The sequence below is a fragment of the Penaeus chinensis genome, chromosome 4, assembly GCF_019202785.1.
Source record: "Penaeus chinensis breed Huanghai No. 1 chromosome 4, ASM1920278v2, whole genome shotgun sequence".
In the NCBI taxonomy this organism is placed as follows: domain Eukaryota; kingdom Metazoa; phylum Arthropoda; class Malacostraca; order Decapoda; family Penaeidae; genus Penaeus; species Penaeus chinensis.
In genome coordinates, this window is record NC_061822.1 from 42,789,119 (window position 1) to 42,801,618 (window position 12,500).

At 37.8% G+C, this 12,500-nt stretch overlaps 2 protein-coding genes across 5 annotated transcripts in view; one reads left to right on the plus strand and one right to left on the minus strand.

Annotated features, from left to right (window-relative positions):
* LOC125025154 (ATP-dependent (S)-NAD(P)H-hydrate dehydratase-like) overlaps positions 1 to 4,384 on the plus strand; it is an 11,564-nt gene extending 7,180 nt beyond the window's left edge. For both annotated transcript variants that reach the window (XM_047613129.1, XM_047613130.1), the window contains exon 2: positions 1,994 to 4,384. In XM_047613129.1, the coding sequence (XP_047469085.1) occupies positions 2,019 to 2,945 (927 nt within the window). In that variant the 5' untranslated portion in view covers positions 1,994 to 2,018 and the 3' untranslated portion in view covers positions 2,946 to 4,384. The remainder of the gene's footprint in view (positions 1 to 1,993) is intronic.
* A 599-nt stretch (positions 4,385 to 4,983) lies between these two features.
* Positions 4,984 to 12,500, minus strand: part of LOC125025153 (ATP-binding cassette sub-family B member 10, mitochondrial-like) — a 16,305-nt gene continuing 8,788 nt past the window's right edge. For all 3 annotated transcript variants that reach the window (XM_047613126.1, XM_047613128.1, XM_047613127.1), the window contains 7 exons: positions 12,208 to 12,378; positions 10,816 to 11,050; positions 9,425 to 9,544; positions 8,846 to 9,012; positions 8,115 to 8,374; positions 7,690 to 7,791; positions 4,984 to 7,480 (listed from right to left, as the gene is read on the minus strand). In XM_047613126.1, the coding sequence (XP_047469082.1) occupies positions 7,354 to 7,480; positions 7,690 to 7,791; positions 8,115 to 8,374; positions 8,846 to 9,012; positions 9,425 to 9,544; positions 10,816 to 11,050; positions 12,208 to 12,378 (1,182 nt within the window). In that variant the 3' untranslated portion in view covers positions 4,984 to 7,353. The remainder of the gene's footprint in view (positions 7,481 to 7,689; positions 7,792 to 8,114; positions 8,375 to 8,845; positions 9,013 to 9,424; positions 9,545 to 10,815; positions 11,051 to 12,207; positions 12,379 to 12,500) is intronic.

The following is a 12,500-nucleotide window of genomic DNA, read 5'->3' on the forward strand; positions in this document are numbered from 1 at the left end:
ATATATATGTGTGTACATATGTAGGCATGTATATATGTATGTATTATTGTATGTATATAAAATGTATATATATATATATATATATATAAATATATATATATATGTGTGTGTGTGTGTGTGTGTGTGTGTGTGTGTGTGTGTGTGTGTGTGTGTGTGTGTGTGTGTGTGTGTGTGTGTGTATGTGTATATATATATATATATATACATATATACATATACACACACACACAATATAATATAAGTAGCCAAAAGTAGTAGTCTATACAAGCGGGAAGACGTTATAACTGTTGTAACATGGCTTCTCCTCGATGAATAGATCAGGAAGGACAAGTGAGTGAATGCAGGCAGTGTTCTACAGTGTCTCTCGACCTATAAGTTTGCCTAGGCATGTTCGACAAAGCCGAACGAAGTCTCCAAACAAAGTCTATAGATTAATAGGTAAATAGACTTGAATGATGAATTGTTTTCATAGAGGAGATGCTCTTTTCCTCGGAGGAAATGACACCAACAGGAGCGTCCGCAAATAGTGTGCGTGCCATGGCCGGGCCGCAGGAGTGCCCCTCACCACACTTATTTTAAGGCTTTTGGCGGGAGTACTGTTGTACTTCGGTATAGCCTGCTGCTGCTTTATGTGAAGGGGCTTGGAGGGGGAGGGGCGCCTTGATTCACTGGAGGTTATTATTATTTCCTCTTTATTCTGTCTTGGTCGTCTGCATCGAGAGTCTTGACGCTTGGGGACGAGCATTAGGGTGTCTGGGGGCCGGATTGGGGTATAAGCGCAGTATGCACGTGCGAGTGCGTGTGAGTGTCTACGCCAATTCTTGCCGCAATACTTCCAGAAAAAAAAAATGAATTAATAAGTTGACAATATCGCGGACTGCATGGTTTTGTGACCAGCTGAGTAAAGTAAACAGAGATTAACCGATTTTAGTCTTGCTTACTGTCATTCAAATTTATCAATATTAATTACCGTGACCATTAAGGCCTTCAGTCTTGTGAATTCTTTGAAACCGAATGATTTAGATCTGCAGCATATTGTGAATTCAAAGAAGCTGTCTTATAAGGGATAAATTATATCTTGACTTTTTTTTTTTTTTTTTTTTTTTTTTTTTTTTTTTTTTTTTTTTTTTTTTTTTTTACACGCTAAAAACTGCAAACAACATGAGGTTTATCGTGTACATCCCTGCGTGGGCTTTTCATAAGATCATACTGTATGCAACAGTCGTGATATGAACCATTATAACTGAATCATCTACAAAACTGGGAACCGTGGGCCCAACAGTAGCAATCTCGCGTCTCTATTCGGAAGGAAACAAGATATTTAGAAGATATTTTTATTTCCACATAAACAACAATCAGAGTGAGTTCAGGAGTAGGGAGGAGCAGAGGGAGGTAAGGGGGTCGAGGAGGCCATCCTTTTCTCCGTTATTCTGAGGAATAGAAAAGTTTGATTGCGGAGCAGTAGGCCGGTATTGTAGAGGGGGCATTACGTTAACTTGGGGCTTTCAACTTGGAAATAACTTTAAAACTTTCATACAAGACGGTTATAATGATTGTTGTTGTTGTTACTGTTATTGTAATAAATGTTTTAATGATTTTTACAAAGGTATATTACATTAGTGTTACCAGGAGCGGATCCAGGAAGTGTGTGGGGGTTTTGTTCAGATTCGATTTTAATTACCGCGAATTAAAAATGATACGTTAATTTAACGATGGTGTTGGGAATTTATAATATTATAAATATGGCTATGTTATTTCTTATCTTTTATTCAAGCACAGTTTTTAATCAATATTTTCAAACTGCGAATGAAAGTTTATTCATTTCATGAGCAATTGTTAAAAAAAGAATGAATAAACATCAGTAATTTCGAAAAGCGTGTCCGTGCACAATGAATCGGCTGCGAGTCTTCCCGAGACCTGTACTTTTTCCACGAGGCTTCCAAGGCCCAAAATATATCCCAAACAAGCTCTACTTGACCCTTCCTCGTTGCAGGTTCGCGTGGCGGGTGATCCGCAGGATGTCAATCAACGGGCCGCAGTTGTCTGGCTTGGTGTCTGGGGTGGTGCCGCCCCTCACCTATGCCGCCCACAAGGGCCAGGCAGGCCGGATCGGCATCATGGGCGGCTCGCTTGAGTACACGGGCGCGCCGTACTTCGCAGCCATGACGGCGCTCCGCATCGGCGCCGACTTGACGCACATCTTCTGCCACCGCGACGCCGCCGTGCCACTCAAGTCGTACTCGCCGGAGCTGATCGTGCACCCGCTGCTGGACGCCAACGACCCCATGACCGAGATGGAGGAGTGGCTGCCGCGGCTGCACGCGCTCGTGCTCGGGCCTGGCCTCGGGCGGCGGCCGCAGACCTTCGCCACGCTCGGCCACGTCATCGAGGCCGCCAAGGACCGCCAGCTGCTGCTCATCATCGACGCCGATGCACTCTTCTACCTCAACGAGAACTACGACACGCTGCAGGGATACGCCAACGCCATCCTCACGCCCAACAAGGTCGAGTTCGCGCGCCTCTACAGAGCGATCATGAAGGGCGAGATGAAGGCGGAGCAAGTGGCCCCCGAGCACGTCCAGCAGGTGGCCAAGAAGCTCGGCGTGACCATCGCGTGCAAAGGCAACATCGACGTCATCGCAAGCGGCGACACACTGGTCACATGCGACATCCCCGGCTCCCCGAGACGCTGCGGCGGCCAGGGCGACGTGCTGAGCGGCGCTGCGGCCGTGCTGCACTACTGGGCCTTCGGGACGGCGGCGGCGACCTCGGAGAAACCCGTGTACCCCCCGGCAGTGGTGGCGGCATGGGGGGCGTGCGCGCTGACCCGAAGAGCAGCCGCTCTTGCCTTCAGCCAGCGCGGACGCGGCACGCTCACCACAGACATGTTGCTGTGCATTAGCCAGGCCTTCTCGTCGTTGTTCTTGCAGTCGAAGGCCAAGTAGGGCGGGTCCGGCATGTCACGTGCTCCCTGCGCCCTCCCTCCCCGCCGTGTGAATGCTCCCGCCTTGTTATCACCTGTTGACCATTTATGGTTGTTTGATATGTGTATTGCCACCATTCCCATCTGTTACCGCCGATATTCTCCATGAAAACACACGCGCGCGCGCGCATACACACACACACACACACACACACACACACACACACACACACACACACACACACACACACACACACACACACACACACACACACACACACACACACACACACACCTTGTAGCCATATTTGATTTTTTGCTCGTGATGTAGCTGTCCATTAGTAGACCCAGCCTCTCAGTCGTACCGTAGCTGAAAGTCTCCCTTCCATTGACCTTGTTTGAAATTCGTGTTATCCAGCTGAACCCTTGACCCTCGTTTACGTTTTACGGAAGTTCTTGCGTAAGTCATATCTCACTCTCCGGTTAGTGATTTTTTCGTAAACAGGCTGATGGCAGTCTTTAGGTATTAAGATAGGGTATGGTAGTATTGTTTTAGTATTGTTTTACTGTAAAATCACCTGCTTACATGCATTATGAAATTGGCTATTCTTTCATTTAATATCAAATTGTATTATAGGGCATTGTGTTACATTTCATGGTTCTAATATTAAATTGTATTATGGGGCATTTTGTCTAATTATGCTTGGATATGCACATCAGGTTAAAGTAGTATTCATTCCTCTTTGTGTTGGGCATGTACGATTACCTAGAAATTATGCAAAAGCAGCTGTGCAAATTAGTTAGCTACGTTCCACAAAGTAACATTTCTTCTAGTGAACACATATACTCAAAACAGTTATCACTACACAATGTATGGTCATGTCTTTCAGGGTGAGCAAATATACACATACACACCGAGAAAGTTGCATTTCCCATATAAACTAACCTGATAAAAAATTCTCTGTCTCTTGTGCAGAAATTTTCTTGTATTGTGTGGCTGCTAGAGTGACTGTTACTCTTCTCTCATGAATCACAGTTTTACAAAAAAAAATGTATATTAAAAATGATAATTATCAATTTTATGTAATACAGTTATCCAAATGCCTTTTATTCTACAGTTGTTGTTTTCTTTTGCGTTTTGTGGGTGTACATGACTAAGGAACATAATTTAGTTAGGGATACACGAGTACCTTTCCTTTTTTCTCTCTCTCTTTATCTAAATAAAGGAGTTCCAGAGGTATCATAATTCGAGATCGTTTTCTGTTATAAGTTATAATATGGAAGACAATTTTGGGACTGATATCACATAATAGTTATTGTGAAGAGGAAGGCCTTGATTTATTTTTATTCCCTAGGATGTCTTTGTAAACTTTGGTTAAATATGGATACTTTATGTCTGGGCACAGAAATGCTGTTGCATTCATGTTCATCTGTGAATATAAATAAAATCCTTTGTAATAATTTAGTACTTTTCTGTTCTCCACCATATATCTTCTATAAAAAAAAGAAAGAAAAGAAATAAGAAAAGAAAAAATAAGTGAGAGCATACAAGAGAACGATAAAAGGAAGGAAGGGAAGAAATTGTAGGAGAGAAAAAGCAGGAAATAAAAAGAAAGGAAAAGATAGAAGGGAAAAATTAGATGCATTTACATGTACATTTCCCAATAGATAAAGAAATTATTTTACCACCAAAATATTAAGAAGACAAATGATACATCAGTACTACATTATGTGGAAATGAATAAAGGACTAAATCAAAAGACCCATAACTATTGAGGTAGTTTGTTTATGTTACCTTTCTAAAATATTCACATGTTCTAGTGATAATGATACAGTCTATGCCTTCACACAGGTGCAAACAAAGAGTGCAGTATAACAGAATTTACAACACTCAAAGATAAGTAATCTGTTAGTAAATGCATTTGTGATGAGAATGAAGTCTAAGAAGAGTGAGCATATTGAAAAATGCAACAGGATGTATTATCTTAAAGGAAAAAAAAAAATGAAATGCATATATTAATGATAGGGGATATGATGGAAATTTATTAAAATTAGCATGATTATCACTCAATATTTTTATTATCACTTTCCCAAATATATATATATGTGAAACAATCTAAACAATTCTACATCTTAAATACATGTTTATACAATTTAACTCCTGATGAGCATCATGCTATATCAATAATGAAAATTGTGTAATTTAACAATTTAACACAAAATAATAACAAACAAATAAATTAAAGAAACAAAAGAGTAGAGAAAGATAAACCGTGTTTCATTTAGCTCTATCCCTGTCACCCACTACAGAAACAAAATTCTATTAAGCCTTCTGTTTTGCTAGTAAACACAGGTGGAGAATTAACTTTAGAGATGAAAGTAGAAGCTAAATACACCTTGTACAAATACCTTTAAACAAAACTGGCTTATGGAAGACACAAAGGAAGTTTTGACTTTCTCGTAGTTGTCTTCAGCCTAACTGTTTCATTAATACAATTTCGACAACACAGGTGATTTTCAAAGGGGGGAAAAAAACAACGACACTAGCTTCAAACTGTCAAAAATTATCCTAAATGAGAAAATATATTGAAAAAATAAGAAAAAATAATAATCTGAATGATTTGTGTATATCAAAGATTTTATATAAAGGTTCTATACTATGAAACAATACAGTAACAGAGCACTCAACTCACTCAAACTTGCTGTAATCATTACTCACAAAGTTGCCTCAAATTACTGACAAAAGATACTTGGTCGATCCATAAAAAGTGGAAAGTAGATAAACCTTCTCTTTTGTAACGTGAAGCAAGTCAATGAAAAGGAAAACAGAAAAAAATAGAAAAGGATAAATTATTGTTTCATTTTCTTAATGTGGTTAATTTTCATTACACTTCATTTCCCACCTGCTCAGTTTTTCTAATACTTGTAACACTTCTTCATTTAATCAGATCTGCTTCATCATTTTCTTGTGCATCGGATATTTAAAACTGTAATATTGAAAAAGAAAGTAAAGGCGCTGTTGATAAACCTCCTTTTATGTCATATATGATCAAATATATAAATAAACAGATGATGAATAAAAATTGCTTAAGTTATCCCACAAAACAAATTCTAACCCCCATATAATGGTCAATAAACTTTATAAGAAGATAATTGAGAAATAAATATAAACAGACAGAAAGAAAGAAAACATGGAAGCCAAAATTACTACACATACTCCAAAATAGTTGGTCAACAGTTAATAAATAATTCAGAATTTGTATTGCACTTGTAATTTTACCAAAAGAAGAAAAAAAAAGAAAAGAAAAGTAGCTACCTTCTTATTGTTCAGAATTTATATAATGGACAATTAAAAGTATACAACATATGGGCAAATGCCCACATAAATACATTAATAACAATGATATATACATGCATATGGATATATTGACACATGAACTGTGAATTCAGACACACATCAACAAACACATTCACGTGTATCCAAACACACACACACACACACACACACATTCAAACATGATCTTATTTTATGCAAAGTATACATTACTGTACACCTGAAAAAAAGAGAAAAAAAAAAAAAAACAGGATTATACTTGTTCATTAATAACAATAAAAAACTCTTGTTCTGAAATAATTCTACTTTTTATCATTATCATCATCTACTTTCATTTAGTATGATGAACCAATACATTCCCAACAACCATGAAAGGTCCATAATCTCCATCAGGTGAGAAACTGACAGACATAATATTTCTTTTTCCATCACAGTTTTTGGGATCAGATTGAGTAAAATTTGGAATACTTATATATCTATGACTAATATAAAGATAAAGAATATCAACATTTTCTTTGTGCATGGCAGATTTTACAATAGTATTTTGGTCTTAAGTAGACAGCCTCATAGTCTTTCTTGTTTATTTTATGTGATAGCCATAACCTGGCTATTTATATTTCTGGTCAAATATGCTATCCTCATTGAGTTCTCTGTGTTTGTTTTTTTCAATTTTCAACTCTAATAAATGCCTCAGAGTTGAATCAAATTACAAATTCTAAGTTTCTGTGAAAAAAAACTCCTTTCACAACTCTGGATAAGGCCTGAGAAAAAATACAGAAACAACAGATATATTTAGTTGCAAGGCAACTAAATATATGAAGAGGTAAAGTTTTGCAATTTATTAATTAAATAAATTATTATTTAGATTTAAAAAGGCTTGAGAGGTAAATGTACAATAAACAGGGGCACCGTTTATTGAAAATTAGATATTTATTACCAAATAGGAGATCAAACCAGTCTCATAACTGACAGTCTTAGAACTGCTACCTATCCAGCAACAATGCTAATATCCTAAAAAAAAGACTCTTGCAGGTACATTATAATACAACAATACTTGCTCATATTAACTACTCAGTGTTTACACTAGTGTTTTTCCCTAGCTTGTGATAGTCTGTCTCTCAACCAGCTTGCGGAAGATGCCACTGGGTTGTGCCATTAAGTCTTTATAGGAACCGAGCTCTGCAATGGTCCCATCCTGGAGAACAGCAATTTGGTCTGCATTCCTGTAAGAGGAAAGTGTGATTTAATATGTAAATTTAGAATATATAATTTAGTACATGAAATGACAACTGGAGCCATAGACTACATCTCCTCATTTACTGAGATAGTACTATGGAGGGAATCTAATTTAAAGGAAAGTGTTAAACACTATGTTATATATTCTAAAATCCAGGTACTTTAGAAATAGATCTCACACAACTTCTATACGCACCTAATAGTTGAAAGCCTGTGTGCGATGGTGATCACTGTTCGTCCTTTCATGAGCCTCTCCAGCGCTTCCTGGACTAAGCTTTCACTTTCAGCATCAAGTGCACTGAATGGGGAAAATTATTATTATTTTTTTTTTCTACATAACTGACATTAGAAATATATATATATTCTGCCTACTATTAGGCCTATATTAATACAAAAGCTGTGAATTTCTTTTATTTCATTAACCAGAAGAAAATTCTTACTGTACTAGCCAAAGTATCTCATAGCACCTCACATATATGTACAGAGAGATGATTAACAGTTAGTATTACATACTTAAACACAACAATGAAAGACTGAAATACTGAAAATGCAAGAAAGATAAGATAAGATAAGATAAGAAAAAATGAAATGAAATGGAAATAAAAGGCAGTCCATCCCCACCTGGTAGCTTCATCCAGCAATAAGATGCGGGGATTGCTGATGAGAGCTCTGGCAATGGCTATCCTCTGCTTCTGCCCGCCGGAGAGCATGACTCCTCTCTCCCCCACTAGGGTATCAAAGCCCTCGGGGAAAGAATTAATGAAGTTCAGGGCGTTGGCCTCCTGTGCTGCACTCACCAGCTGTTCCTCTGTGATGCTGTTAGGATCTTGGGCTCCATAGAGGAGGTTTTCACGGATGCTAGTAGAAAAGAGGACGGGTTCCTGTGTTGTGCAGATTTAAGTTTGAGCAAAAAGCCAAGGAATTTTAGGGGGTTAGCAAACCTAATTACTTTGATTACTATAATTTTCATGTGAATAAATATATTACTTTTTTATTAAATAAATGTTCATATCTTTTATTAGATGTACTTTTCTTTCCAAATATTAGCTTGAACAAGCATAGCAAAAGAAATAAAATATATATAAACACACACATCCACACACACACACACATCCACACACACACACACACACACACACACACACACACACACACACACACACACACACACACACACACACACACACACACACACACACACACACACACACACACACACCACACACACACACACACACACACACACACACACACACACACACACACACACATATACAGGTATGTATATATGTATGTAATAACTACCCAAAACTCCTAAACCATGTTCTTCCCCACCAAAAAAACAACCTCACCTGACTAACAGAGCCAATGAGAGCTCTCAGCCAGGCTGGATCCAACTGAGTGATGGGCACACCATCCACTGTGACCTCTCCAGCAATGGGGTCATAGAGTCGCAGGAGGAGAGAGCCAATGGTGCTCTTCCCCGAGCCACTTGCACCAACAACAGCCACCACTGAACCTAAGGGGTAGGTGTGGTTAGGCTCAGTGTAGAGAAAGTACGAAGGTATGAATGGGAATAATTAATATCTTCGCAGTGCAAGAGACATATTTGACTGGAATACATGTTTAAGATATAATCAAAACCAGTCATATACAGTTTCATTCATACTTTTTAAACATTTGTTGCAAATAAACACTATTCATAGGTCCAGTGTGTATATGTGTTTAAAACTATATGCTTGATTATGATTAGCAATTTTACAAATGTATATGTGTTTAAAGGTGTTTTCCTAGGTTCACAGGCAGATAAATATAGTTACTGGTTTAAATGTCTTAATTTCAGAAGTTTAGGATATGGATTTTTGTTCAATAGAAAATATGGTAGGAAAGCTTCACTTTAACATGTTAATAAAGAGGAATTTAATTCTAACCTGCAGGCACCAAAAAGTCAAGGTTGTTAAATAGTGTAACATCAGGTCTCGATGGATAAGCAAAATTTACATTGCTAAATCGGATTTCTCCTTTCACCTCATTCACAGGGAGTGTTAAACCTGAAAAATAAAAATGGATATTTATCAGCAATGTTAAATACATTTGAATAGGTTTTACAGATTAAGAATAGCAAGTCATCTGAATGATGTTCTTGTGAAATTTCCATTTAACTTGGCAATCAGGACATGAAAAAAAAATCCACAAACTTAATCAACAGAATTTTTTTTTCTGGCCTATAAGCAACTTCCTTCTACTCCTAAAGGGACCCAGACATTCACCCACAGACACTAGGTAAATGCATTGTCCACTGAGATTTTGTTTTATTGATTTTGTTTACACATAGATGGATGCAGTTATCTAGGAGTCAATTACTAGGTCTACCTAATGAAGTTTTAGAGATAATTTTTTTTCTGTTACTATCAGTAATAAAATTGTTATTGCTATTACTACTTTTATATTTTTCATTATAATTATTATTCTGACTTTTATCATCCTTATTGCCATGTTATTAACCAGTTGGATCTGGGTGCCTTGCAACCTGCACGAGGCCCAAATCAGGGCATTAGGCTTACATGGGAGGCAACTCTCCTGGATGTGTGGCTTGCAGGCCTGATTCATACAAACATATGTTTGGTGTCAAAACTCCTTGCCTCCCTTTTGCAATATTATGATCTCTTTTTCCGCATAAGCATTTTTTGCTTCTTTGCCATTTTCCAGGGTCTATATATGTCATTTGATATGCTGCATCAAGATGGTAAAAGACTGTTTTCCTCTCTCTCTAGGTAATCTATAACTCTGTGCAGTTACAATAACAATAAATAATATTTTGTTAGTTGTGTCATTTTTAAAAATATTTTTGTAATATTCAATTTTTGTAATACACTCTGCACTACTGGTCATGGTGGGCAGGGACAGGATCCTGAGCATAGAAATGGGTCCTATCTGTAGCCAGTGTACTTCCAGACTCATGTATGGTACATTCCATACTCGTAGAAATAATGCTAGAGCCCCTTAATATAATCCCCCTCCAAGAGCTTTGTGTACTCACGGGTAGTCATTCCTGTCACCTGGCCTTCAGACAAATTCTTAAATTACAGCATATTCTTGTCACCTGGTGCTCAGCCATAATTTTTCATGACATGATGGGCATGTGAACCAGATCCAAAGGGTTAATAGTAATGAAAATAGAAACTTTCTTCCTTAATATTCAAGGAATGGGGCAATGTGCACTATCAATCAGTTATGCCCTGAGCCTCCCTCAAAACTCCCACACACAGAAACACAATCAAGCAATATCACTCCCTCCAACGCCCTTGTATCCCCAACTTACCTCCCTGTGTTGGAATGGCTGGTTCGCGGTCCATCAGGGAAAAGAGCCTGGTTGATGCCCCTATGCCACGGTTCATCTCTGAGTAGAAGGTAGAAATCCCCCCTAGTGCAATGCCCACATAAGCTGCATACAGGAGGAAGGAAGACAGCTGCCCAACGCTAAGGGCAGACTCAGCCACGAGACCTCCTCCATAGTAGAGGACTGATAGGATGATAATGTTGCCACTCAGCCCTGTCTGGGGTTTAGGGGTGGAGGTTGGGAAAAGTGTTAGAAAGGGGCAGTAATGAATGAGATAGAAATAAAGGGAAATTAAGGAATTATCTAAAAAAGGAGATAAATTACTGTACTTGTCAAACTATATGACCACTTTTTTACCACAAAATGAACATAAATATGTGGTGTGTGCTACACATAATACTATTAATGCAGCAATATCCAGCAAACCGATGTCAAATATGTAGAACTATTAGGACTTTCAGCAAAGTTCCCCAGCAAATAAAACTATACGAGATACTGGTATATTTTTTCTCTTTTTTATTACCTTCATTTAAATTCTGTGCAATTATAAAATCTGGCTATCCTTGTGGTGTACACAAAATGACAAAAAATGAAATATCTAGAATATTTTTGAGTGTTACAAAGTACATCACATAATTTAGAGTACTGAACAATGACAAATAAACCTTTATTCAAACCTCTATCTACATTTATGTTTTATTAACATCTTTGAGTGCTACACTCTGAACTCTGTCTAGCTGTACTAGAAGATTGAAGGGGCATGTCTTTGAACTCATTAGGCTATAAGTGAGAATTTTGATGTACAACTTCACTTTCTACAGCAAATTCTATATGTCATAGTCACACCAGACAACAACAAATGTCAATTGCTAGGCTTGGCAACTTTACTAAATTAAATATATTAGGAGAGTATACAAATGAGAAATGAACCTAGAGGAAAAAATGATTATACACCAATCACTGTTTTCACTGAGCTGACAACAAAACTAACAGTGATGGTACTACCCCCTTTTCCAAATACAGCCTCACAAAATATCAGATGCCACGGCATAGTTGTATATCCTACTTCTATTTTTCATAAACCATACTAGTCGATTTCAGGTTGGCTGTGGCTTATTTGTCATATGAACATATTAGTCCCTAAAAATCCCTGAGTGTCAATAAATGTACAAAAAGTGTACTGCAGATTTTTTTTGTTCTCTCCAAAAATGTTTTGTAAACTAGGAGTGTGTCTTATAGGCCACAAATACAGTAAAAAACACAATAATCATGAAAAAATACATTCAACTGGTAGTATCACAATAAAAATAAAATCATCACAAATAGAAGCAATAAAGCTAAGCTTGCTAAAGTATCACAAAACTTCTTCCTTACCATTCCAAAAAATATTCCTTTTGCCAACGACTCCTTGTATGTGAGCCTGAGGACATGATCTATCTTAGCGTCGTACGTTTGGATTTCCTTGAGTTCCTGTGCGAAGGACCTGACTGTGCGGACATTGCCAATTCTTTCTTCAGCCACTTGAGTTGCCTGAGCTAGTGTGTCCTGTGGAAAGTGAGGAGGTTATATACTGTAAGTGAGCTACAGTGATTAAAAAAAAGGGTGACTTTATTATATCATTTCAATGGTCTTTTTCTTAAGATCTGATTTTTACTATAGTGTAGAAA